General features: G+C 44.2%; 1 protein-coding gene and 1 pseudogene across 4 annotated transcripts; both read right to left on the reverse strand.

Annotated features, from left to right (window-relative positions):
- Positions 1–640: 640 nt before the first annotated feature.
- On the reverse strand, positions 641–759 carry LOC120599938 (uncharacterized; annotated as a pseudogene).
- A 194-nt stretch (positions 760–953) lies between these two features.
- Positions 954–22,047, reverse strand: LOC120599936 (gasdermin-C). Of its 4 annotated transcripts, none has more exons than XM_039859101.1 (12): positions 21,877–22,047; positions 15,899–16,107; positions 15,042–15,225; positions 11,786–11,912; positions 6,855–6,966; positions 4,662–4,706; positions 4,377–4,397; positions 3,950–3,982; positions 2,980–3,116; positions 2,517–2,646; positions 2,002–2,075; positions 954–1,336 (listed from the first exon to the last, which is right to left on the reverse strand). In XM_039859101.1, the coding sequence occupies exons 2-12, from the start codon at positions 16,101–16,103 to the stop codon at positions 1,097–1,099; spliced, it is 1,308 nt and encodes a 435-aa protein (XP_039715035.1). In that variant the 5' UTR covers positions 16,104–16,107; positions 21,877–22,047; the 3' UTR covers positions 954–1,096. The 4 variants fall into 4 exon arrangements, with proteins under 4 accessions (XP_039715035.1, XP_039715034.1, XP_039715037.1 ...); XM_039859100.1 differs by having other exon boundaries at positions 3,950–3,976; positions 4,371–4,397; XM_039859103.1 differs by lacking the exon at positions 15,899–16,107 and having other exon boundaries at positions 3,950–3,976; positions 4,371–4,397; positions 21,877–22,041.
- Positions 22,048–25,514: the final 3,467 nt, after the last annotated feature.

Here is a 25,514-nt window from a genome sequence, read left to right on the forward strand (position 1 = left end):
TTAAGGGAGTCATTTAAGACAATCGATGGAGTACTGAAAAGGAAGGCTCCCTTCTGAGGACATAGAATGAAACCAGTGTTAACCTCCTCGGCCATCGCCCCCATTTCTCCCAGCCTATGTCATGTGAACGCAATGGGGAGAAGCTGGAAGGGAGAGGAAGCAAGAAATGGGGGCGGGGAGACAGGAGAACCCAGATGGGAAAGGGGAGACCGCCCTTAATTCAAAAGTCCCAAAGCAAATAAAAGTGTGTGTGGCATCACCAAGCTTCTGCCGTTTGACAATGCTGCCACCTCCTGGCGTATACAGGAAATTCATGAGGAAATATCACTAGTCACTGTCATTCAATAGATGAACCACAAGGATGTGATCCTATATATCAATAGTTTAAATATCTATCTATTTATATATCTAACTAATCATATATTTATCTATTTAATATCTATTATCTACCACCTACCTATCTATCATCTATTCATCTGTCTATTTCATCTATTACCTATCCACTTATCTACCTATCCTTAAGGTATTCCAGGGATCTATTCAAACCAGAACTAAATATATCCACTTATTTTTTTTCTTTTTTTTAGATTGTAAGGAACTTGTCAGCTTACAATCTCTTATTTTTTTATTTTATTTTTGACGACTACAGCACCTGGTCTTCCTAGGTGGTCCCCCATCCAAGTGCTAACCAGGCCCGACCCTGCTTAGCTTCCAAGATCAGATGAGATCGGGCTTGTTCAGGGCGGCATGGTCATAGACAATATATCCACTCTTGAAGCTCCGTCCTTTTAAAATATACCACCGGGTGCCTGGAAACTTAGAGAAGTTTCTTCAGTGCTCCCCCTTTTTCCACGTATGCCCCTTTTCCAATCCATTCCCCCACTCAGCAGCCAGATTCTTCTCGCATTTACAGTACGGTGGGACCCTGAAGGCCTCACGCTAAGTGAAATAAATCAGACAGAAAGACAAATTTTATATATCACCAATATGTGGAATCGTAAACACACACACACACACACACACAAACTCCTGGGCACAGAGGGCGGTTTGGTGGTGGTGGGCAGCAGAACAGGCCTCGGGGGGCTGCCTGGTGGGCTCAGGCCTCAGCCAGCTGCTGCAGCACCGTCAGAGCCGCGTACAGGGCCGACAGGGGCTTCTTAGCATTCAGGACCCAGATTGACCTGGGGCTATTCGGCTCCATCCTCAGGCCACACTCCTTCAGCAGGCGATAGGTGATGTCCAAATCCTCACCCTGCAGTGGGGCGAGGAACTCGGGCTTGATCGTGAAGGGGATGTCCATGAGGTACTTGAAGTTGGGCTCCAGGATGCTCCTTACCTGGAAGAAACAGTGTCAGAAGTGAAGGTCAGCCTTTGAGGTCAGGAGCAGAGAACTTTCTGTCCCAAGAGCCAGGGGTCATGCAGGGGAACTGAGGGGGACCAGGAGTCCCGTCCTGGTCGCATCTTGTGATCAGTGTGATCACGGACACGTTGTTGGAAATCCCCGACTATTGGTTCTTCAGCTGCTAAATACTGGTACTAGCATTTACCCTGCAGAACAGCGGTGTTTGGAATAGTATATGTGTATGCACGCGTGTGCAACATGTGTGTGTGTGCATGTCTACACACACATATGTATTTACATATATATACGTGGAGAGAGAGAGAGCAATGTGCAAATGGTAACCAGGTGAACAAAACAGGTATGACTCAGATTCCCTGAGCTCCCCAAATCTGTATTCCAATATGATTATTTTAGAACAGGCCCCCTGTTTCCTACAGGGGTTGCCATGGAAACCGAGACCTTCCAGATGTAGACCCATGGCCACTGGGCCTGCTCCCCAGAGGGAGATGCAGCCGGATTTCCTGGTGGCCACACCGGAATCCCCCCCGCTCCCCGTCTCCCCTCCCAGCAGAAAGCAGGATCATCTCTCCTCTCTCAGAATCATTCTCTCTGGTCCCATCCCCCTCCTCGGGGGACACCGGCCCCTGGGGACTTCTCACCAGATCCCGCTGCTGGAGCAGGATCTTCTTCTTCATGGACCAGACCAGCAGATCCTGCTGGAAGTCACTCAGCACTGGAGATGGGGACATTTCGAGAAAGAGAGTGATGAAGAGTCAGGTGTTCCTCTCCCCACTGGGAACTAGGAGACATGCGAGAGGGTGCTCGGAGGCAGAGGACCAAAACCCGTCAGAGCTGAAGGTCGAGTTCCCCGCCCCTGGAAGGTCCTCCTGCTCTTGGGATGCTTCCCAGGATATGGTCTGGAAGGCGGGATTCTGAGGCTGGAGCCCGGAATCACCCACCCTCGACGATACGTTGAATCAACTCAGGGTGGTCTTTCCAGGCCTCAGGCTCTGTGTCACATGGCAAGTCAGTCACACTGAGCCCACCTGACTTTGGAGACAAGTGTGACGTGAGGATGAAAAATCATACATTTGAGGGTTTTGGAGAGGTGGCATCTAACGTGGTTTTTTTAGGGGGTGTGACACCCCTATTCTTCCAGATCACTCTTACTTACCATTTATGGCTCCAAGCAGGTAAGGGATGGGGTCCTCAGAATTAACTGATTTATAATATGAGCCCTCTCGCAGTGCATTTAGGATGGCGCCACCAAGGCCATCCAAATGACCCAAGGGTTCCTGTTCAATCTATAGGGGACAGGTATTATTACTGATGATGATAGTAACAAGATCATGTAATTTCCCTGTAAATTCTGAGTCTATACATGATTAACCAAGGGGTGGGGGAAGGGCTCTAAACGCACCCACAGAGGATACTAAACACCCTCTGTCTGTGGGGTTGCACACCCTTGTCCTTGTCATTGGACATCGGGCCAGAGTCCTCAATCTCAGACACCCTTCTTATTCCCCTGAGATTACCCCCATTCTTCCTTCCCCCATATAACTTGGCAGCAGCCATATCTCCAAAACATCCCCCATCCATAAGTGTGATCAGCCTTAGGTGCTGTGGGATCCCCTCACCTTGTCCTTGAGGCCCCGCCGGGCCTCTCCGTCTCCAAGCATGGCCAGGATGCTGGAGAACACAACGTTCCCCACTTTCTCCAAGAGCTGGGCCTTCTTCACATAGTGGGAAACCTCCGCTTGCAGATGCCTGAAATCTGCCCTCAGGCATTGACGCCCAACAGGAAGTGGAGACAGTGTGAGATCAGACACCCCTGGGCTGGTGAGCCCCTGCCTGCCAAAGGAGCATGAGCGAAACCACTCTGCCCCTTTTACCCACTGACCCGAAGCACCCCTGCAGGTGGCATGTTTGAGCTCTGGGGACAGAGCTGTCATACTAGGCAAGAAAGATGGAAAATCTCAGGCTGAAATGAGGTACAGAGTGCTTGTGGGGAAGACAGCAGAGGGTTCTGGAAAGGAGTCACAGGAAGAAGAAGAAAATGACCAGGCTCTCATTTCTGGGACATGTGTGAAGCGATGTGGATTCTAGCACCGGACTCTACAATGAGGCTGTCGTGACGACTGTAAGAACGTAGGCACGCAGAGCGTGGGTGGCCGGGAGTTGGCCCACACGAGCCACACTTGCTGTCACACAGTTGTGCCTTTATCTTCTAGGTCTTTCAAGAATTAACCAAGGAGAATTAACCAAGAACTGGGGACTCTCCTCTTCTCCTGGAGACCTGAGCCAGCCTCAAGGTCATCTGCTGAGGGTGAGAAGTCACCCGAATGGATGCGGCTGGGAGGCAGGCATTGCTATCTGGTTCCCTGCTGGACCCCCAGTGCTCAGAATGACACCTGCGGCCCAGTCAGGCCTCAACAAACGTTTGTTGCATGCATACATGAATGAATGAATGAATAAATGAGGCTGACTAAGGTGTAAATTTGGAAGTAAAGCTTAGGTTTCTGAGTTGCCTGGAAACCTCCAATTTGGGTCTGGGCTTTGCGGTGTCCTACCCAGTAGGCCCCAGGCTCCCGCTTAATGAATACTTACCTAGCCGGCAGAATCCTTGTGCTCTTCCTAGAAAGAGAACGGCAGAACGGGAAGTGATCACGCCCCTTTCTCATCCCCCAAATTTGCTTTAGAGACACTTGGGAGGGTCCTGCCCTCCTACCACCCCCTCCGTCTTCCTTCGCCCCTTCCTGCCCCATCCCAGTCCACCCCTCCACATCCTCAGCCTTCCCTACCCTCCCCACTCCGCAGAACCAGGGGCCAGGCCCCGGGCCATGGCGGCAAAGGCAGGGGCAGTCGGCCCAGCTCACCGGGTGAGTACAATTAGAGCCTCGTCCCCCGTCCCAGCCAACACAAAGAGAAACAAGTGATCATCACAGTGACTTGGTCTCCACTCCCTCAACACACACACTCCCATCCCGGTACTCAAAGGAGACAGGGGGGTTCTGAAGTCACCACTCACCTAAGAGTGGCTGCATCTCCCATTCCGCTGGAAAGAGAAACAGAAAACCATGCACAGTGACTGGGTCCCCACTTCCCCAACACACACCCTCCCACCCTGGTACTCAAAGGAGAGAGGTGGGCTCCCTGGGGAGAGGGGCCAATGTCTGGGTCACAACAGGGGAGACGCAGAAGCAGTGGAGGAGCTGGCTTGGGAGGGATTCCCTGTGGGTCCGTCAGGGCGGAACCCCCAGCAAGGGGGTCAAGGGCTCAGCAGGGCCTAAGGGCTAAACAGGGAACCTGCCCAACTCACATTCCGGAAATGATTTCTGCTTCTCATCTGCGATGCGAAGAATATCTGGATGGGAAGAAGCCAGACGGGGGGAGCCAGGTTATCTCTGCTGGAGGCTCTCACACCCCACACCTGTGGCCCCCAGGCCAGCTGTGGCAGCTTTTCTCAGGGTGACCTGGGCACCCCTTGCCTCAGAACCAACCGGGATGCTTGCTGAAACTCAGGATCCCAACCTCGCTCCATATCTTCTGACTCGGACTCCCTAAAAAGGAATCTAGAACCTGTGTTTTAAACAAGCACCTGGCATAATCCTTATGTACCCAGTCAGAGACCTGCCTTCAGCGGGAAAAGGAAATCCGCTTCCTCCCTCTTCCTGTACGATCATCTACCTGTCGTCCTTCGTCTACTCCCCTGGCGTCTCCCCCCTCACGTGTCCACTCCAAGTCTTGCCATCTTCCTGGCTGACGTCATATTTAATGTAAGGAACGTGGGAAGGTCTGAGACTTGCCTAACACCAACGATTAAGTGTCTGGCAGGGGACAGGAGCCCATGAAGGAGACAGAGTAGAAACTACCATAAAAAAAGACCCCACAGATCCTGGTGTCATAGTATCCGGGGAGAAGAGAGCTCCTAGGAGGGAGTCATCTAGTGCATGGTCGCTGGTGACAAGACAGAGTATATTCACTGGGGGACACAGACCGCAGTGGCTGAGGCATGGACGCCAGGGAATGAGTGAATACAGAGTGTAAGAGATTCTCTAAAGAATTTGGCTGTGAGGAGAAAGTGTGTAGGAAGAGAGGACAGTGGAGGGGACACGTGGGTGAGGAGTTCGTGAGACGGCAGAGACCTGATCCTGCTGTCAGGTTGCGGGGAAGGACCCAGGGGAACTGGAGAGAGTGAAGACAAATTTGTGTAAATCACATTGACAGACATTTAACTCCATCAGCTCTGGAGAGATGGACTCATTTCCATTTCATAGGTCAGATGGGTGACAGAGGGCTTCTGATTTTCTTCAAAGTTACACAGCAAGGGCTCAGGCAAATTCTTGAACAGCTCTGCACTTTATTTTCTTCTCCAGTGTGTTATGAGGATTAAATGAGTTCATGGAATGGAATGTTTACTGCACTGGGTCATTGTAAGTCACCCTGAGGCCAGAACTGTACAAACAGGTGAGCCCTCACTCGCCACCTCGTGGGCAGGACATGACTTGCAGACACTGTGGTGCGGTCAGCCTTCTGTCAGAATCTAACCTCATTTAGTTCATGGACACTTGCCAACACTTAAAAAACATTTTTCAAGATGGAGTTGAGCTATTGATCCCACACAGCTGGAGAGTTCAGCTTCATTCTATCTATTACCACTGAAAGAGATGATTCACAGAAGAGTAAGAAAATAACTCTTGACCGGATATTGTAGCAAGGATTCTCTAGTAAGTTGTGTGTGTGTGTGTGTGTGTGTGTGAAAGAGAGACAGAGAGAGAGCGAGAGAGAGCGAGAGAGAGTTTGATATGTGTGTGAGGGCACCCCCGATCTCTGAGGAGATGGACCTCAGCCATATCAGGCTGACCTCTACCTGGGACACAGCACTGGGGAAGGGAGAAGCCAGGGCTCTGAGCTGGTCGTGTCTGCAGTGCTCATTGTTCCGTCCTGGTGTGCACTTGCTCTTTGATGCAAATGGTTCTCCCACGTGGAGTCAGAACCACAACGGTGTATGGGAAACTGCACTTCGAGGCTAGTGACGGAGCGAGAGACGCAGATAAAATTCTGCATCGTGTTGTCGGGCCATGGCACCTGCACTTTTGTTTGTGACTGTGTGGATATATTATGGGCTTTACGAGGGGTTATGGGTAACCTGGGCGGGCTCTGCAGCTCCCCCAGTTGAGCTGCCAAGGGAGGTGGTGGGACCCTGAATAGAGAGCGTTGGGATTAGAGCCGTTTTTGGCCCGTGCTACAGATACCTCCTCGTGGGGCACTGTCCCTCTCCATGTAGGAGACTGTCTCTGCATCTCCCCAAAGCAACATTTCGGTAGGGCCATGCTTAGAGGTGGCTGTGGGTGGGTGGCTGTGTGTGTGCTCCACACAGCTGAGAAATGTTGCTTCTCCTCTCTCTGACCAGGTGGAGAAGACAAGGCTGCCTGTCGATGGTCTTTCGCTTCTCATCACTTCCCAGGAGAAGCAGACCCCTCCGCACCTGCCCCCTTCAGCCTCTGCTTACCCCAGCCTTTCTCCTTGAAAACCAGCTGCTTCATCTTATAGGCCATCACCATGCCCTGCGGCAGAGTCAGCTTCATCTCTCTCACTTTGCATCCCTCTCCCACTCCTTCATCCTGAGGAGACAAACCAGGTGACATGCTCACATCTGCACATGATTTTAAAAGACAAATAACCTAGACAGCTCATAAGGAAAGGAATCAGCAACGCCTTGTCCTCGCCATCTCTACTCTTGATTTCCAGTTCCTGTCTTATTTTCTTGTTTCAACCTGTATTTGCGTTCACATCTCTCAATTTCAGATCAATAGTGCAATGATTTGAATCTTTTTTAGATTTAAGTACATCTAGTCTCATTCTCTTTTCGATGGAGAGGATTCTATTTTCTTACTCTTCATAAGACCCAAACCAACTGATAAAAGGGAAATACCCAACTCTAGTCTCTTCCAGCCTTCCATGCTGGGAAAAGGAAGTATCCAACTCTAGCTCCCTCTGGCCATCCTGTCACACCCAAGGGAGGAGAGAGTACTGAGAAGTTCTTGCTACTGTTCACAGCCCAGGGCATAGCCTCAGTAGAAACAAACAAGACCTATTCATGGAACTATGGAGTGTTTCCCTCTCCTCATACCTTACCACAGTATCCCCAAAGACCAAGTTCCTTTCACCCATCATACCATGTCCAACTTTCACCAAAAAACTTATAGGGCATATTCAAAGGCAAAAACAACAGTTCGAAGAGACGGCAGGGCGAGAATCAGACTCAGCTAGAATATGGATGTTGGAATTATGAGAAAGGGAATTTTAACAACTGTGATTAATATGCTGAGAGATCTAATAGAAAACAAACAAAAAGCAAAAGCAGGTGGGTGTTATAAGCAAAGAGATGGAAATTCTAAGAATAAGAAAGAAATGCTAGAAATCGAAACCACTATAAAAGAAATAAAGAATGCCTTTGATTGGCTCATTGGTAGACTGGACACATTTTTTTTTTTTTTAAACCCCGTGTACTTGAAGATATCTGAAACTTCAAAACTGTAAAGCAATGAGAAAAATCACAGAAAGAAATGGAACATGATATCCAAGAACTGTGGGACAACTACAAACTTGTAACATCCATGTGATGAGAATTACAAAAGAAAAGAAAGGAGCAGAAGAAATATTTGAAGCATTAGTGACTGAGAATTTCCTCCAAATTAATGACAGACACCAAACCGCAGATCCAGGAATATCCGAGAACTCCAGGCGAGATTTAAAAACAAACGAACCAACCTTAAACTTATGAATCATATTCAGTATGAATCAAAGATACAGAAAAAATATTGAAAGAAGTCAGACCATAAAAACGCCTCACCTATAGAAAAGCAAATACAAGCATTATAATCAAGTCCTCAGAAACCAGAAAAACGAGATTGGAATTTCGTATATACTGTCGAGAATGAGGAGAAAAAAAGCAACCTAGAATTCAATACCCTCTGAAAGTATCCTTTAAAAATGAAGAATAAAGACTTTCTCAAATAAACAGAAAATGAGGAAATTTGCTGTCAGTAGACATGCTTCATAAGAAATGTTAACTCTTAAAACCCCACAATAAGAAAACAAGCCAATTAACAAATGGGCAAAAGACCTGGACAGAAACCTCACCAAAAATGATATACAAATGACCAATAAGCATTTGAAAAGATGCTCCACATTATATGGCATCAGAAAAATTCAAATACAAACAACAAGATACCACTGCACACCCATTACAGTGCCCAATCCAGAAGGCTGACAACGCCAAAGCCTGGCAAGGATGCAGATGGGAATTCAAAGTGGTCCAGCCACTTTGGAAGACACTTTGGTGGTTTCTTACAAAAGTAAGCATATTCTCACCATGTAATCCCTCCATCACATTCCTTGGGATTTACCCAAAGGACTTGAAAACTTATGTCCACACAGAAAACATCAGCTCTATGTTCACAGACAGTTTTATTCACGATTGGCCAAACTTGGAAGCAACCAAGACGTCCTTCAGTAGGCAAATAAATGAATAAACCATGGTCCATTCGGACAATGGAATATTATCCAGCACTAAAAAGAAATGAGCTTCCATAAAGAGATATGGAAGAAACTCAAACGCATGTGACTACGTGTAAGAAGTCAGTCTGAAAAGAGTAACTACTATACGAGTCCACCTATATGACCTTCTGGAAAAGGCAAACCTAGGGAGATAGTAAAAAGATCAGTGGTTGCCAAGGGTTAGGAAGAGAAAGGGGTGAGTGGGCAGAGCACAGGGCAATTTTAGGGCAAAAAATCTATTCTGTATAATATGGTAACGAAGGATACATGTCTTATACGTTTATCCAAACTTATAGAATGTACAACACCAAGAGTGAACCCTGATGTAAACTACAGACTTTGGGTGAAAAAGATCTGTCAATGTGCATTCATCAGTTGTAACACATCTACAAAAAAAATGAATTTTTACTATCATGTTTTTAATTATTAAGAGCTATGAAAGCTTTATATAGAGCATTGTTCTTTCATGGAAACAAAACATTATCATGTTGAGTATTTCTTTCCTCTCCGAGTTGTCTTTGATTACTCTGGTTTTCCTAATTTCAATGTGGGGCTTTTGTATGTTTACATTTAAGGTTGTTCTCAAGTCTTTATGGGTTTTATTGACAAGTCAGGCATTACAAAGTGGAAAGAAGTTTGGCAGTGTTTGTAGAGTGGGGGTTTCACTTCAGGGTGATCAGGCTAGGATCGACCTTTTTCTCTGGGATCCTCAACTATTGGGATTTTTTTTTTCAGACTGGTTTGTTTTCCCAGGGAATAATTCTTCAAAAGCCTGGGTTGTATGTATAAAGGTTTGAAGGACGTAGAGGCAGGATGAACAGAGCGGAATGGGAAAGTGGGCTGGCTCAGATTCCCCACTAAGAAAAAGGACTTTCACTTCGTTTTTCTTTTCCATCATGGTCTCATACCACCCCCTTCACCCTTGGCTGTAACTCGAAGAGCTGAAATAATTTAAATTCTCAAGTCTTCTATAAGGTGGGTGAGGGTAGTTGCCAGGCTATGCAGAGGTGGGAAAGAGATATGGGACTCAAAGTGGTCCTTATATAGGTTTTTAACCAATTGCAGATGCCACTTGTACCATCTCTTCAGAGGTAGCTGGTGCCTCTAATTCCTGAGCATTTTAGGTGTTCTTGTTTCTAGACTAATTTCCCCGGTCCAATTGGAACTCTGCTATTCCTACATTCCAGGGTCTGTTACCATGGCTCCTTTTCAATAGAGTTTTCTGAATTTTGATATTTGTCTGCTGTTCTTTCCCCTATTTGGTGGGGGGGAGGCCTTTATGAATTTGTACCTTGTTCAACAATACTACGACAATAACTTACTTGAGGATACAAGGAAGGCTACCCATCGTGCTATAAAAGCGAGATAAATTTTAGTTATACAAAAGGATAAACTGATTTGAATTTTGTTAACTTTTCTTGTTATTATGTAGCTCTTCTATTTAATTTTTATCATCATAGAAAATCAAAAAAATTGAGTATCATAAACATTTTTTGGTGTACAGTACAGTATTGTTTTTGTTTTCATTTGTCTCAAGAAATTTCCTGGTTTCCTTTGGAATATTCTCTTTGGCCCATTGAAGGTATATTCTTTAATTTCCATGTAGTTGTGAATTTTTTAGTTTTTCTTTTGATCTCTAATGTAATTCCATTGTGGTCAGAAAAGATATCTAGTGTTACTTCAGTCTTCTTAAGTTTGTTATGACTGATATGGTGGCCTCACACATGGAAATACTGCGGAATGTTCCATGCGTGCATGAGTAGAATGTGTATCTGCTCTGCAGTTATGTTCTGTAGGTGCCTGTTATAGATTATAGTCCAATTAGTCTGTATCGTGTTAATCAAGTCCTCCATTTCTTTACTATCAATCTTTTGCCTGATTGACCAAAACAAAATTCATGCAACCATGAACCAGGGATGATATGCAAACTATTTAACGAGATCGCAGCCAACATGTGGAGCCATCCTGGCTGTGAGCAACTATGACAGAGACACTGGACACACAGCTGACCTATTGTCCTAGGTGAAATGACACACGGCTATTTTCTTCCTCTTCTCAGAAAGCCCAGTTTGCCAATCCAAGCGAATGGAAACCCAAAGCTGAGTATCGAAACATCCTCCCAACTAGAGTAATGTTCTACTGGATTCAAATTTGTCCACTGGACTTGGACTCAAATGACCTGGGTGGCACCCTGCATCCTCCAGGATAAAATCACAAAAGAGTTAGTTCACAATTCAGTTCTTTCCCTTTCGTTTCTAAATCTCCTAAGTGAGGACACATTACACATAAAATATATAATGTGTATAAAACATATCACACCACACACAAAATATTTAATATATGAACTTATATAATTAAAAGTAGTATCATTGGTTCTTGTGAGCGAATGAGTTATAGAAATCATATGTGCTCGAGGGTATTTAAATCTCACTCCTGAAATCAATCCTGCTCAGGAGATCACAGCATTTAGGGGACTTTAACTGCCAAAGGTTGTTGTCAGGGGTCCCTCACTTCTTCCAGCATAAAACTGGATGTGGATGTGGGACAGCAGACACCCCTTTCGATTTGTTGGCCAGAATCTATCACTTACTCAAAGCAAAACGTAATACCACGTAATTAAACCTATTGCCTATTTTATCAATACAAAATAATCCCATATATTGAAGTGCCATAAATGAGGATATTAAAATATGGTCTCAGGTCAGGAGTCAGGATTCACTGGCACAAAATAATCACCCAACGCCTTCTAACTTCCAGAAACAGGTACCGAATGGAGGATCCAGAATTCCCTGGCAAGGGAGGCTGAGCTGGCTGTGCTCTTGGTGATACCATCTCATACCTTCACAAAAGTATTCATAAGGGTAGAAAACTTAGCCAAACCTTCATACTGCTGATGTCATGCAGCACGGGACTGTTGAGCAGCTTCACGGTCTCTGTCACAACGTACAGGTTAATGGATCTCTCCCCGCACTGCCTTAGAAACACTGGCTCGGGGTCCAGCAGTTTCCTGGGGATGTAAGGAGGAGAAGGGTCAGCGTGGGAAGCCGTGCCTTCTCGGGTTACTCAGGGTTGCTCCCCTCCTCAGCACCTGGAAAGACTGTAGAGAGCTGGGAATTTGACAGGTGTTCCCTCCACCCATAGAAAGATATTGGCTCAGGGGTTAAGTTACTGAGGAAAGCAAACATCTTCTCTGGGATGCAGGGTGTGCTCTCCTCCATTTTCTGATGGGGGTGTGGGAAGGAGAGTTCGCATGCCATAGTGTGGAAGGCATCTGAACTTTCCAAAGGTCTATTGGTCTGACTTTTCAGTGTGAGCACCTCTCATCTGAAGAGGCTAGAAGTGGACAGGTGTCAACAGTGACTTTAGGAAGCCCTGTCGTCAAAGCTGGAGAAACCCACATCCATCCTTCTCTGGAAGCACAACCGGGGTGAAATGGGGAGCAAAGGGATGCACAACGAAGAAGCAGGGAGGGCTCTGAATTTTCCATGTCAAGTACATGGGGTTGTTTATGGATCGATCGCCCTGAGGTGGTAGGTGGAAAGGGTTGACTTGAAGATGTAGGTTTGAGCAGAGGAAGTGAGAGGTTTGAAGTACTGGAGGCACATTTTCATCTCCATTTCAGTTCTGAGGCTCAACTCTGCTTCTACGTGAGGCCCCAGTGGGGTTGGTGCCCTGGATATTAGCCCAGTGGAATCCTGAGAGTCCTTAACCAGCTCGTCAGTGGAGAAGGTACTGAGCATCCAGTGTGGGGTTCCCATCCCCCTTGGAGGGGGATTCAAACCCTTTACTGTGTCTCTAAGGTGCTATGTAATTTGACATTTACTTATGTCTAAGCCTCGTTTTTACCCCAGTTGGCTAGGCTTCCGCCTCACTGATCCTGATAACCCCCCAGTCAGGCCTTCCCCAGGGCCTTGAAACCTCTCATTAGACCTCTGTCCTCCTGCTTTTTGCTTCTTTTATTCTTCAGGTCTGAGCTCAGCTAAATAGATTCCCCTCCTCCCAGACCCTCACCCCCAACTCCTGTGATTCCCTCCAGAGCTTCCCCCTCAGCCTGTAACTACCTTTCCGTGAAACACACCTTCATTTATTAAAAGTATCTAATGGCCTTTCTTTTCACATTTAAAGTGTTGACCTCAGGCTTACTTCTTCTTCTTGGCACTAGATAAATAAAATGTATTCCCTGAAATTGAAGCTTTTTTAACTTCTAGGTCAAAATTTTTCTTTTCCTGCAGCTATAGAAACCCAAATACTCTTTTGCACCATAAACGGACTTCGCAAATGTTAGTTCTAATGAGACTTACTGATGTAGGGAGGAGGCAAGAGAATTTAAAATGTCCATCAAGCCACATTCAGTGACCGCAATATGCCAACCAGCCCTGCGGCCAGGCCACGGCGACCCCTGCAGAGCGGAGGAGGATTCTGCAGGGGTTGTCCCCACACCTGCACAGGGGAAACGGGAACCAGCCCTGTCATTCCCTCTGCCTAAAACCACGGGGAACTTACGGATTAAAGGCTGGGGACCGCCCGCAGGCCTTTCACTCCACATACTCTCACCTTTGCAGGCAGAGTCTTCCCCTCCTCACTGTCCATATGGAAGGAAATGAGTTTACAAAGTCTTTTCAACTATAAATCCCAGGAATGGAAGAACCACATACAGACTGACTTCCCCGAACACTCAGGGTCCCTCTCCCCGTGTCTCCGTATCCTTCACTCTGCCCCGCTCACCGTCCCTCTCACGCTCTGCTCTGAGAGGAGACCGCACTCTGTGCAGTGCGATCCCCGTGCTCATGAACTTTCCTTCGACTCTAACTTTGGCGTGTGTGTTGAATTCTTTCCACACTCTCTGCCAAAGGACCCTCTTCTCTCAGTGGGTCTTGCTTTCCCCCCACCAGCTCGGGGAAATCTGCCTTGTCCCACATCATTACAGGACACCAGGTGTACAGAAGTTGTGCCATGTTAAAGTAGCTTTTACTCTCTAAATAGTCCGTGATTTTAACTAGTTGCTTCCTTTAATAATGATTTGCATTGATAGAAATACTATTTAAATTGGTGTCTACTTATAAAAGATATAAAGTCCTAAAGAAATTTTTTGTAAGCCGTCATTCGCACCTGCGCAATGCAGACCCCTTCAACTCACCTGAGCCTCTTAGACCATCATTATAATGCGCATGCCCAGAAGTTCATTAATATCATTAGAGCAGACTGAATTCTGGGAACGAACATGCGCAGAAAGCAAGCGATGAGTCACTGGGTCCTGTCCATCAAGGAAGCCCACCCCTCTCCACCCACAGCAACTAGGGATAAACACCCCGAAGGCTGTGTCACCGTGCCCTCCAGTCCTTCAGCCTTCGAGACACCCCTGTCTTGCCCCCGCCGCTTCCACATCTGGACGTGTCCTCTTGTTTTACTTTCCCTTCCGATAAATCTATTATTTTCTGCTGTATTTCAGTGTCTTGTTCAATTCTTTGTTCCAGACGTCAAGAGCCAGGACGATGCGCCAAGTGGGGGCATCCCACCTTTGGGTACCCCGCTCGCGAGAGAGCGGTAACTCTGCGCTTCAGTGACCCTGTCCTTCAGCTCTTCCCTTGTGTTCGCATCCTCATTCCTCGGGATCCTGAGACCAAGAACTCCGGACGCGACGACTAAGGAGCACGCAAGGAACCCCACGACACTTAGAGGCGTATCGAAGATCGGGCATTTCTCACGGGCACAGAGTTCAATTAAATCCCGGGACACTGAGGCAAACTTTACTGAAACAAAGAGTTTCAGAGGCTTTGTTTCTGCTTAAATGAAACCTCATTAACTAATCCTTGCATGGCTCATTTCCTCACTCGCTGCGCGTTCCCTGCTCCACAAAACACGTTTCAGGACAGGCATTTCCATCCGTCCTCTCATGACTCTCACTTCGAAATAGCACAGTAATGGACAACGCCACTGGAATAAACATTCATTACGTAACTAATAAGCAATAGTTGAATGAATGAACATATGACGACCCAAGAAGAGAGGCCGTGTCTGGGACATCATTTTCTTCATTCTGAGCCTCGGGAACAAAACCTGCTCGATGCCTCTTTGCCCATGAGAGGAGCACCCACTGAGGGCCTTCACCCAGACCCTTCCTCTCCCTTGGCCTCACCTCTTTTTTAATTCTGTCCAGGTTTCGTTTGGCGTGGGGACGACCTGGTACTGGAAGGAGGAGCCTTGAAACTCCATCACCTCCCCCGATGTGGTCACGTCTGCCCCAGACATCACACTCGCACCAGCCTCCTCCTCCTTGGTCGCTGTGTCACTGAGTTGGAATGGCTCTCTCACAGCAGCGTCTGGGAACAGAAAAGGTGGCCTGGGTTTTAGCCAAGAATTCACTCTAGAACAGCTGGGACATAGGACAGAAAAGAGATGGCTGCATCCGAGGTTCTCCCAGCTCCCCTCGGCCAGCTCTCTCACTTGGGAAGCTGACTCATTCCTTCATATTTTAAGTGGAGATTACTGCTAAGGGCAAATGTTTGAATCCACCCATGGACTGGATAATAGGGACAATGTCCTCGCCCTGAAATATGATGATGTCACTTGTCCAAGAATCCGGGAGACTCACGACATCCTAATTCTGGACACAGTGTCAGCCCCAGGAGGCAGCTCACTGAAGCAGAAACTGCTTGGGATTAGGAACGAGACAGACTTGGGTCTGACGACAAGTTCTACCAGTCCCTAGGCATATAACTTTGGACAAATTATTTTATACGCTTTAATTTACTGCTATATCAAATGGAAATAATATTCTTGACTCAAGAGGTTGCTGTAAGTATTAAATGAACCAATGTATGTCTGGGTTAATAATTACTAAGAATTAGTAAGTTCTCATATGACCTTAGCTCCTTGCCCTTTGACCTTCAGATCTGCCTGTGAGGGTGTCTCAGCATTTCTTCCCTGCTGCCCCACTTGCAACTGCACCCTTGTTGTCCAGTCTTTGCCTCCTGCGCCCCTGGATGACAATACCTGGGACCGAAGAACTTGGTTCGAGGATGTCCATGAGGGAGATGTCATGTGGAACTTCAGATTCTGAAAACAGGAACCGAGACTTCTCTAATATAGAAAACTGACGTATTTTGATGGCATGCGTGAAGCATGTGACGGGCCTCAGTTCCTCGTCTCCAATCGTTTTGACCAATGCCGTGCTATATTTAATAAACATGGAGGACATGTTTCTAGAGACAGATAAAAGGGAAACACAGATCAGTTGGGTCTTACAGATGAGATGAAGTGGGTTTTTTATTTTTTATTTATTTTTTTATTATGGTGACATTGGTTCACGAAATGCAGTAAGTTTCAGGTGTACAATTTATCAACAAGGCATATTAAGTGGATTTTTATGTGTCATTCAGAGAGAGTTGACAGGGACTTGAGGACTGCACAGAGTTCACCTTTTCATATCTACACAATGAAGTTTATGTGTGTGCAAATGATCCCATGCTAGTAGCTGGAATGGGCCCTAAATCTTCCTTAAATAGCAGTAAGAGAGAAGAAAAGGCATCTGAAAAATGCAATGTAAATGGCTTGCAGAAATGCCCGACTCAGCTGGTTATATATGAACTACACCCTATAGATTTTTTTTTTTTTTTTTTTTTACTCCCACCACACCTCGTCTTCCTAGGTGGTCTTCCATCCAAGCACTAACCAGACCCAACCCTTCTTAGCTTCCGAAATCAGATGAGATTGAGCATGTTGAGGGTGGCATGGCTGTAGACCTATAGATTTTTAAATGGCCTTCTAGAAACTCTTCCAACACCTATGAGATAAACAGTCTGTAAATAGATAGGACTGCTGGTCTGGGAATTCCTTCCCCCTTGCAGTCCCCACCTGAAACTCCCCTCCTATCCTGAGTCAGGAGGTGCACGTTGAACTTCAGACGAAGGAATCATACGCCCCTTGTATGCACACTGCAATGTATGTAAGCTGTAAGAAATCTAACCAAGAGGAGCTCGTGCTTTGGTGCTGTTAAGCCCCACATGTTCCACCAGCTAATAAATATTTCTTTTTCTAACAAAGTTGTCTAACCATCCAATTTCTTTCGTCAGGTGTCACTAGGATGCACTTTAGTGACAAGAAACCTAAACTGAAAGTCCCTGACATGTCAGGGGGACCTATGAGCACTTGTTTAATTTGTTGGAAATGACCAAGAGGTAATGAATTCCCTTCCAAAAATAAGCATATGCACTCTTCTATGCCACTACACTTAAGATAAAGCTGGCCAAATTGGACAACTTTTAATCACTTCTTAGAGGACTGTTTTTTCACACGTGTGTGAATTACCTATGTGCAGTGTTACAAAGCCTGTGCCTTTTAAGATTTTCTATGCTCTTGCTGTGACTGAAATAGAACAAAAGTGGGGACTTCACAAAAATGGGCATGAGATAGTTCCAGGAAATGCCCCAGAAGCCTGCATTGTTGTGCTAAGTGCACCGCGATTCACTAGAAAATTACAAAGAGCATCATTTCTCCTATGTGTCAGGAGCCTTCCTTCTATAGGTGGTCATCAACCTGGATGACGCTCTCATGCTGCTTTTGAACATTTTCGATTTCGAAGAATGACTTCAGCAAGATGGCAGAACAGGGGCGTTCAGCCCTCATTCCTCTACAGAAACACCAGTTTTGACAACCACCCACAGACGGGAGAACCTTTGTTGGAGCCCAGAGTCAAGCGCACAGGTCCCAGAACCCCCCTGGAGCAAAACATCCAGAATAGATGAATTGAAGAGTGGAAGAAGAACAGTTCCACTTAACCCACATCACCACCCCCTCCGAGGAAGCACAGTCCGGTGCCATGACTCACCCCGTGGCCCACGGTTTCTCCCATGGAGGAAAGTGAGAGCATCCTGAGCACCCAGCATTCTCACCACGCAAGACACTTCTCAAGAGGCCCCACTTCTTTTTTGTCTCCCCAAAACGCTGAGGTAGATCAGGTAGATCAGGGGAGACGCTCACAGCAACCCCGGAGCAGACCTCAGCAAAATGCCGCAGGCTCTACTGATAGCTTCACAAACTTCACCAACAGACCCTGCTGTAAACCTCATAGGACGCCTCACCCGGAGAACCCCATACCAGCCCTCAGCATCCCACATGCCCCTCCTCCCCTGTTGACAGTGTCCCACGTGCACACCCACAGACGGCGTGTGCAAACCTCTGCAGATCATGGACAATTAGAGACAACCGGCTCAATTCTTCTGGACTGGAAGAATGTGTATAGCCTTAAATTCTACAGAAAACTGCCTTACGCTCTCAGCCCCCAGCCTGGTTTTATTTGGATCAAGATATACAAGCTTATTAGATCCCCTGCGAGACAGAACAACAGGAGTGGAAAGGCATATCCGTAGGAAGGGTCGGCAAGACCCCTGGAATACCTATCCGGGCAGACTGCTAAAGGTCTTTCTCTCCCAAAGACAGTCAGTAAAGACACAGGAGGTGACTGCTTCTTCAAAAGGGAAGCCAGCAATCCAAGACCCCAAGGAGCAAGAAAAGTCAGGAAAACCGGAAATTGACAAGGGAATATAATACTTTTCAGCAACTGATGCTATAGAAATGGAAACCTATGAACTGACTCACAAAAAAAATCGAAATAATTGTTTTAAGCAGCTGAACAAGCTGCAAGAAAAGATAAACGAGTCAGTAGAATCAGGAAAGTAATACACAAACAAAACCATAAGCTCAACAAAGAGAGAAATAGAAAACAACCAAACAAAAAACTATAAGACACTGAAGAAAGAAATTGAAGAGACTAGAAATAAACAAAAGGCGATACCATGCTCCTAGATTGGAAGGACTAATATTGTTAAAATGTCCTTACTATCTAAAGCAATATATGGATTAAATGCAATCCCTATTAAAATACCATTGGCAAGCCTACGGCCATGCCCCCCAAACATGCCCAACATCGTCTGATCTCAGAAGCTAAGTAGAGTCAGGCCTGGTTAGTACTTGGATGGGAGACCATCTAGGAATATCAGGTGCTGTAGGCATAAACAAACAAATAAACAAACAAACAAATAAAATACCAATGGCATTCTCCTCAGAACTAGAACAACTAATCCTCAAATTTTGCTGTGAATTTAAAACTGTTCAAAATATTAAGCCTATATATTTTTTAAAAGGTTAGGTTGGCAAAGGGGTTGAAATTAATATTCCAGGTTTTGGGGAGTTTTCTTGTTTCTTTAGCTTAGCAAAGGGGCCTGATGAATGGCAGGAAGAAACCTGGCAGCCAAGCAGTAGAGAGCATAAGTGATGAATAAATTAAAGAGGTATCTCCTTATATGTCTCATTTCCACCAAACCTGTAACAACTAGCTAAGAAGACCCCAGTTTTCTCATGTTCTCCTAATTTCTGGGATGATAAAACTTTCAGAGTCTTAGGGGGAAAAACATCCTAAACAAAATTATGGCAAACTCTATCCGGAAAGGTCTTTCAAAAATCAAAAATCAGGTTGTGATTATTCGAGTAAAAGCAAGGATCACTTACCTCTAAATTATCAATTACTATAACTCGCATTCACATATTAATGGAAAAACTATACGAATGTTGCATAAAATGTAAGAAGACCAGTTGATAAAGTTCAGTACTGATTTTTTATTTTTTTAATTTAACAAGTTAGAAATTGAGGGACTTTTCCCCTTAATTTGATAATGAAACGCATCAAACAGCAAACAGCAAATAAGTGGTGCAACACTAGCGATGTTCCTTAAAAACAGAAATAATACGGTGATGTTCACTCTGAACACCGCCATTCGGCAAGTTTCTGTAGGATCTGTGCATCCCAGTGATAGAAGGAAAAGAAAGGAGAAGTACGAAATGTGGAAGGAAAGAACATCAGAACTGTTATTATTTACAGATGACATATTTATCTACGAGACAAGGGAATCAACAAATTATCACAACGGTTAGAATTCAGCAAGGTTGCTAGATAGAAGATCGATGTCAAACATCAATTGTGTTCCCGAATATCAGCGATCAACAACAGAGAATGTAACTAAGGGAGAAAATGAACTAAATAGATTTATGATCCAGAAACACTCCTCAGTCTTAAAAAGGAGCAACGGTGAGTTGAGTGTAGGTCAGTTATGAGGCCATTTATGGTTTCAGGTGAAGGATAATACACTAGGACGATGAGTGAGGAGATGCTTAAAGTCAACAAGAGTCAGTGAAGGCTTTTCTGGGAGAAAGAGGAAGAAGGAGAAGTAGAAAATATTTCCTGGGTTCTGGCTTGAATAACTGGAAAGACGGTCACACCATTTCCTTGAGAAAGGGAACACAGAAAGGAGACCTGTTTGAAGAGGAAGAAAGCGAATTCAAATTTGAACACGCTGAGTTTGAGATCCAAGATATTAAAAGTTATCTACATTAGCACTCAGACAACTGCCTGTAGATAAAAATTTGAGCTATCTGTGTGTATAAAGAAACTAAAATCTAGGCTAGCCGAAGTCATAAACTTGACTATGTCATAACTAGGTAGAAGTTGTTAACAGCATTTTATGAATCAGATTGAATGAGAGCAATCTTTCTTTTTCACAATTTAATCTTATTATTTCATTATAAAGTGTTTTGGAACTACATTCATGTTTGGTTTTATTTTTTTTTAATTTTTAATTAGTTGACATACATTATATTAGTTTCAGATGTACAACATAGTGATTAGATAGTTATATAATTTATGATGTGATCACCCCTATAAATCTAATACCATACATAGCTGTTATAATACTGACTATATTCCCTATGCTTTAATTCATGTTTGATTTTAGATATGTTTAAAACTCAGTGATACCGTTTATGTCAACTCATGTAGCTTTTTATTTTTTAAAAAATATATTTGATGTTTAATTTATACACATTTGATTGGTACTGATAATAATTATTATTAACAATATTATTATTATTATCTTATTATGGTGACACTTGTTATCAAAATCCAGAAATTTCAGATGTACAATTTAGCAGTAAGGCATATATACATATTACATTGTGTGTTCACTGCCAGTAGTTAGATTTCTTCTGTCACCTCATATTTAACCCCTTTTACCTCATTTACCTCCCCCCTCAGCCCTTCCCCCTACTCTCTGGTAACCACTAGTCTATTGTCTATGTCCATGAGTTGAATGACATCAATTTGTTTAAATTACTCTCTTCTGGCTAAACAGGAAGAGGACTTCTATACGGAATTCAGGTTTTGAATATTCATTGAGTGGCTGATTTTCAACTATTCCTATAAAAGTTTGTAAAGACTCAGTTCTCCCTAGTGTGGGCCATGGCAGACATCAGTGGGCAATAAAAAATAGTGGGAACAAATTAAAATTCTCTAAGACTGGACCTGGATAAAGATGTATCAAATGCACCCCTATGTTCACTGCAGCTTTATTTACAGTAGCCAAGATATGGAAACGACCCGGGTGTTCATCAATAGATGAATGGATGAAGAAGAAGTGGTACACATGTACAATAGAATGTTACTTGCCATAAAAAAGAATAAAATCTTGCCATTTGTGACAACATGGATTCATCTAGAAGGTATCACGCTAAGTGAAATAAGTCAGGCAGAGAAGGACAAATACCATATAATTTCACTGATATATGGAATCTAAAAAAAAAAAAAAAAATGAATTAACAAAATGAAGCAGAACCAGACCCAAAGATGAAGAGAACAAGATGGTTGCCAGGGGGTGGGAATTGGGAGGGAAAAAAGGTGCATCAAAGATTCATCCCTTAGCCTTCCATGCCTGCATGTTGTGGTTATCAGGAGATCTCCTTTATGAAGGAAAACTTTAGGAAAAAGCGCTACCATTTGTGTGTGTGGCGGGTGGAACGATAAATTAAAAAACAAATTAAAAAAAAAAGCCTCTCCTCTCTTCACAAACCCGTTTGAACATTTCTGTCTCTAGTAACAGTAGCTCCTCTTCTTATTCATCCCCTGATCCCCAGTCAGAACTTACCAGATTGTTGTTCTGCCTTAAAGAGAAAGGCTCCTTCCGCTCGATCTTCAGACCGCCTGATGTCAAGCTGAGTTTGTTAGAGAAAATCCAGAGAAGAGGTATATATGACTCTGCCTGCTGTGTTTTCTTTCCACCGATAGGTCCGTGGCTCAATTTCCAGTGCAATATCCTGGAAAAATAACCATGTTAGAGGCCCCTATGTTCCCATGCACGATAGCGAAGCAGTAATTTTCCAGCCAGCACAGGCTGAGTGTGCCCTGGGGTCTAGACTGAGAACCTGCTCAGTTCTGGAATATCTTCTGGAAAGGTTTTCTGTTTATCGTCATCTGCGATGTGAAGAATGTCTGGGTGGGAGGAAGCCAGGCCAGGGAGCCAGATTATTCCTGCTAGAGTCTCTCACACCCCGCACCTGCAGCCCCCAGGCCAGCTGTGGCTACTTTTCTCAGGGTGGCCTGGGCACCCCTTGCTTCACAATCACCTGGGATGCTTGTTGAAACTCAGAATCCCAACATTACTGTGTATCATCTGAATCAGGCTCTCTAAAAAGGAGTCTGGACCATACATTTTATTTTTCCTCAGCTTTCTTTGAAGATAGTATTGACATATAATATATGTAAGTTTAAGGTATACAACATGATGATTTGAAACACATATATTGAGAAATGATTACCACAATTAGGTTATATAATGCGATATTATTAATTATAGTCACCTGGGTGACAGTAGGTTCCCCAGAAAGTGTAACTACTTGGACGAACATCTCCCCATTCCCCGCCACTCCCCAGCTCCTGGCAACCACCATCCTACTGTTTCTATGAGACTGGCATTTATATCACCCACATATAAGTAAGATCATACAGGATTTGTCTTTCTCTGTCTGATCTGTTTCACTTAGCATAACACCCGTGAGTTCCATCCATGTTGTGCAAAAAAGGCCTGGAACCTGCAAACAAGCACCTGACGTGATACTTAGGCAGCGTCAGAGACCTGCCTTCACCAGGGAAAGGAAATCCGCTTCCTCCCTCTTCCTGTACGATCATCTCCCTGTCACCCATCATTTACTCCCCTGGCGTCTTCCCCCTCATACGAGTCCACCTATATGACCTTCTAGAAAAGGCAAATCTAGGGCAATAGTAAAAAGGTCAGTGGTTGCCAGGGGTAGGAAGAGAAGGAGGTGAGTAGGCAAAACACAGGAGACTTTTAGGGCAACAAAACTATTCTGTATAATATGGTAACAATGGATAAATGTCTTATATGTTTATCCAACCTTATAGAACGCACAACGCCAAGAGTGAACCCTGATGTAAACTACAGACTTTGGGTGAAAAAAATCTGTCAATGTGCATTCATCAGTTGTAACAAATCTATACAAAAATTAAATTTTTACTATTATATCTTTAATTATTAAGAGCTGTGAAAGCTTTTTATAGAGCATTATTCTTTCATGGAAACAAAATGTTATCATGCTGAGTATTTCTTTCCTCTCTGAGTTGTCTTTGATTTTTCTGGTTTTCTAACTTCAATGTGGAGCTTTTCTGTGTGTACATTTAAGGTTATCCTCAAGTCTTTATGGGTTTTATTGACAAGTGAGGCATTACAATGCCGAAAGAAGTTTGGCAGGGTTTGTAGAGTGGGGGTTTCACTTCTGGGTGATCAGGCTAGGATCGACCTTTTTCTCTGGGATCCTCAACTATTGGGATTTTTTTTTCAGACTGGTTTGTTTTCCCAGGGAATAATCCATCAAAAGCCTGGGTTGTATGTATAAAGGTTTGAAGGACGTAGAGGCAGGATGAGCAGAGCGGAATGGGAAAGAGGGCTGGCTGAGTTTCCCCAATCAGAAAAAAGACTTTCACTTCGTTTTTCTTTTCCATCATGGTCTCATACCTCCCCCTTCTCCTTGGCTGTAACTCAAATAGCTGAAATTGTTTAAATTCTCAAGTCTTCTATAAGGTGGGTGAGGGTAGCTGCCAGGCTATGCAGAGCTGAAAGAGATCTGGGACTCAAAGGGGTCCTTATATGTTTTTAACCAGTTGCAGATGCCACTTGTACCTCTCTTCAGAGGTAGCTGGTGCCTCTGATTCTTGCAACTTTTAAGGGTTCATATTTCTAGACTTCCTTTCCCAGTACATTTGGGGCTCTGCTATTCCTACATTCCAGTATCTGTTACCATGGCTCCTTTTTAATAGTTCTCTGAATTTTGATATTTGCCTGCTGTTGTTTCCTCTATTTTTTTTGTTTTGTACTTTATGAATTTGTACATTGTTCAACAAGAATATGACAATAAGTTATTTGAGTTTACAAGGAAGGCTACCCATCTAGCTCTAAAAGCAAGATAAATTTTAGTTATACAAAAGAATAAGCTTATTTGAATTTTGTTAACTTCTCTTGTTATTATGTAGCTCTTCCATTTAATTTTTGTCATGCTAGAAAATAACAAAAATTTAGTATCGCAACCATTTTTAGGTGTACATTATTGTTTTTGTTTTCATTTGTCTCAAGAAATTTCCTGGTTTCCTTTGGAATATTCTCTTTGGCCCATTGAAGGTATATTCTTTAATTTCCAGGTAGTTGTGAATTTTTTAGTTTTTCTTTTGATCTCTAATTTAATTTCATTGTGGTCAGAAAAGATATCTAGCGTTACTTCAGTCTTCTTAAATTTAAGACTGATATGGTGGCCTCACATGTGGAAATACTGGGGAATGTTCCATACGTGCGTGAGTAGAATGTGCATCTGCTCTGCAGTTATGTTCTGTAGGTGCCTGTTATAGATTATAGTCCAATAGTCTGTATCGTGTTAATCAAGTCCCCCATTTCTTTACTATCAATCTTTTGCCTGACTGACCAAAACAAAATTCATGCAGCCATGAACCAGGCATGATATGCAAACTATTTAACGAGATCGCAGCCAACATTTGGAGCCATCCTGGCTGTGAGCAACTATGACAGGGACACTGAACACACAGCTGACCTATTGTCCTAGGCGAAATGACACAGGGCTATTTTCTTCCTCTTCTCAGAAAGCCCAGTTCGCCAATCCAAGTGAATGAAACCCAAAGCTGAATATCGATACATCCTCCCAACTAGAGTAATGTTCTACTGGATTCAAATTCGTCCGTTGGACTTGGACTCAAATAACCTAGGTGGCACCCAGCATCCCCAGGATAAAATCACAAAAGAGTTAGTTCACAACTCAGTTTTTTCCCTTTCGTTTCTAAATCTAAGTGAGGACACATTACGCATAAAATATATAATGTGTATAAAACATATCACGCCACACAAAATATTTAATATATGAATTAACTTATATAATTAAAAGTAGTATCATTGGTTCTTGTGAGCGAATGAGTTATAGAAATCATATGTGCTTGACGGTATTGAAATCTCACTCCTGAAATCAATCCTGCTCAGGAGATCACAGCATTTAGGGGACTTTAACTGCCAAAGGTTGTTGTCAGGGGTCCCTCACTTCTTCCAGCATAAAACTGGATGTGGATGGAGGACAGCAGCCACCCCTTTAGATTTGTTGGCCAGAATCTATCACTTACTCAAAGCAAAACATAATACCACGTAATTAAACCTATTTCCTATTTTATCAATACTGAATAATCCCATATATTGAAGCGCCATAAATGAGGATA

Source organism: Pteropus medius, unplaced genomic scaffold (assembly GCF_902729225.1).
Source record: "Pteropus medius unplaced genomic scaffold, Ma_sr-lr_union100, whole genome shotgun sequence".
Taxonomy (NCBI): domain Eukaryota; kingdom Metazoa; phylum Chordata; class Mammalia; order Chiroptera; family Pteropodidae; genus Pteropus; species Pteropus medius.

Coding starts and splice junctions, on each gene's coding strand:
- LOC120599936 (XM_039859101.1), bottom strand. CDS start 16,103: ATGTCCTCCATGTTTATTAAATATAGCACGGCATTGGTCAAAACGATT. Junction 4,707..6,854: donor TTTCAAGGAGAAAGGCTGGG/GTAAGCAGAGGC, acceptor CTTCCCATCCAG/ATATTCTTCGCATCGCAGAT. Junction 2,076..2,516: donor CCTGCTTGGAGCCATAAATG/GTAAGTAAGAGT, acceptor CCCCATCTCCAG/TGCTGAGTGACTTCCAGCAG.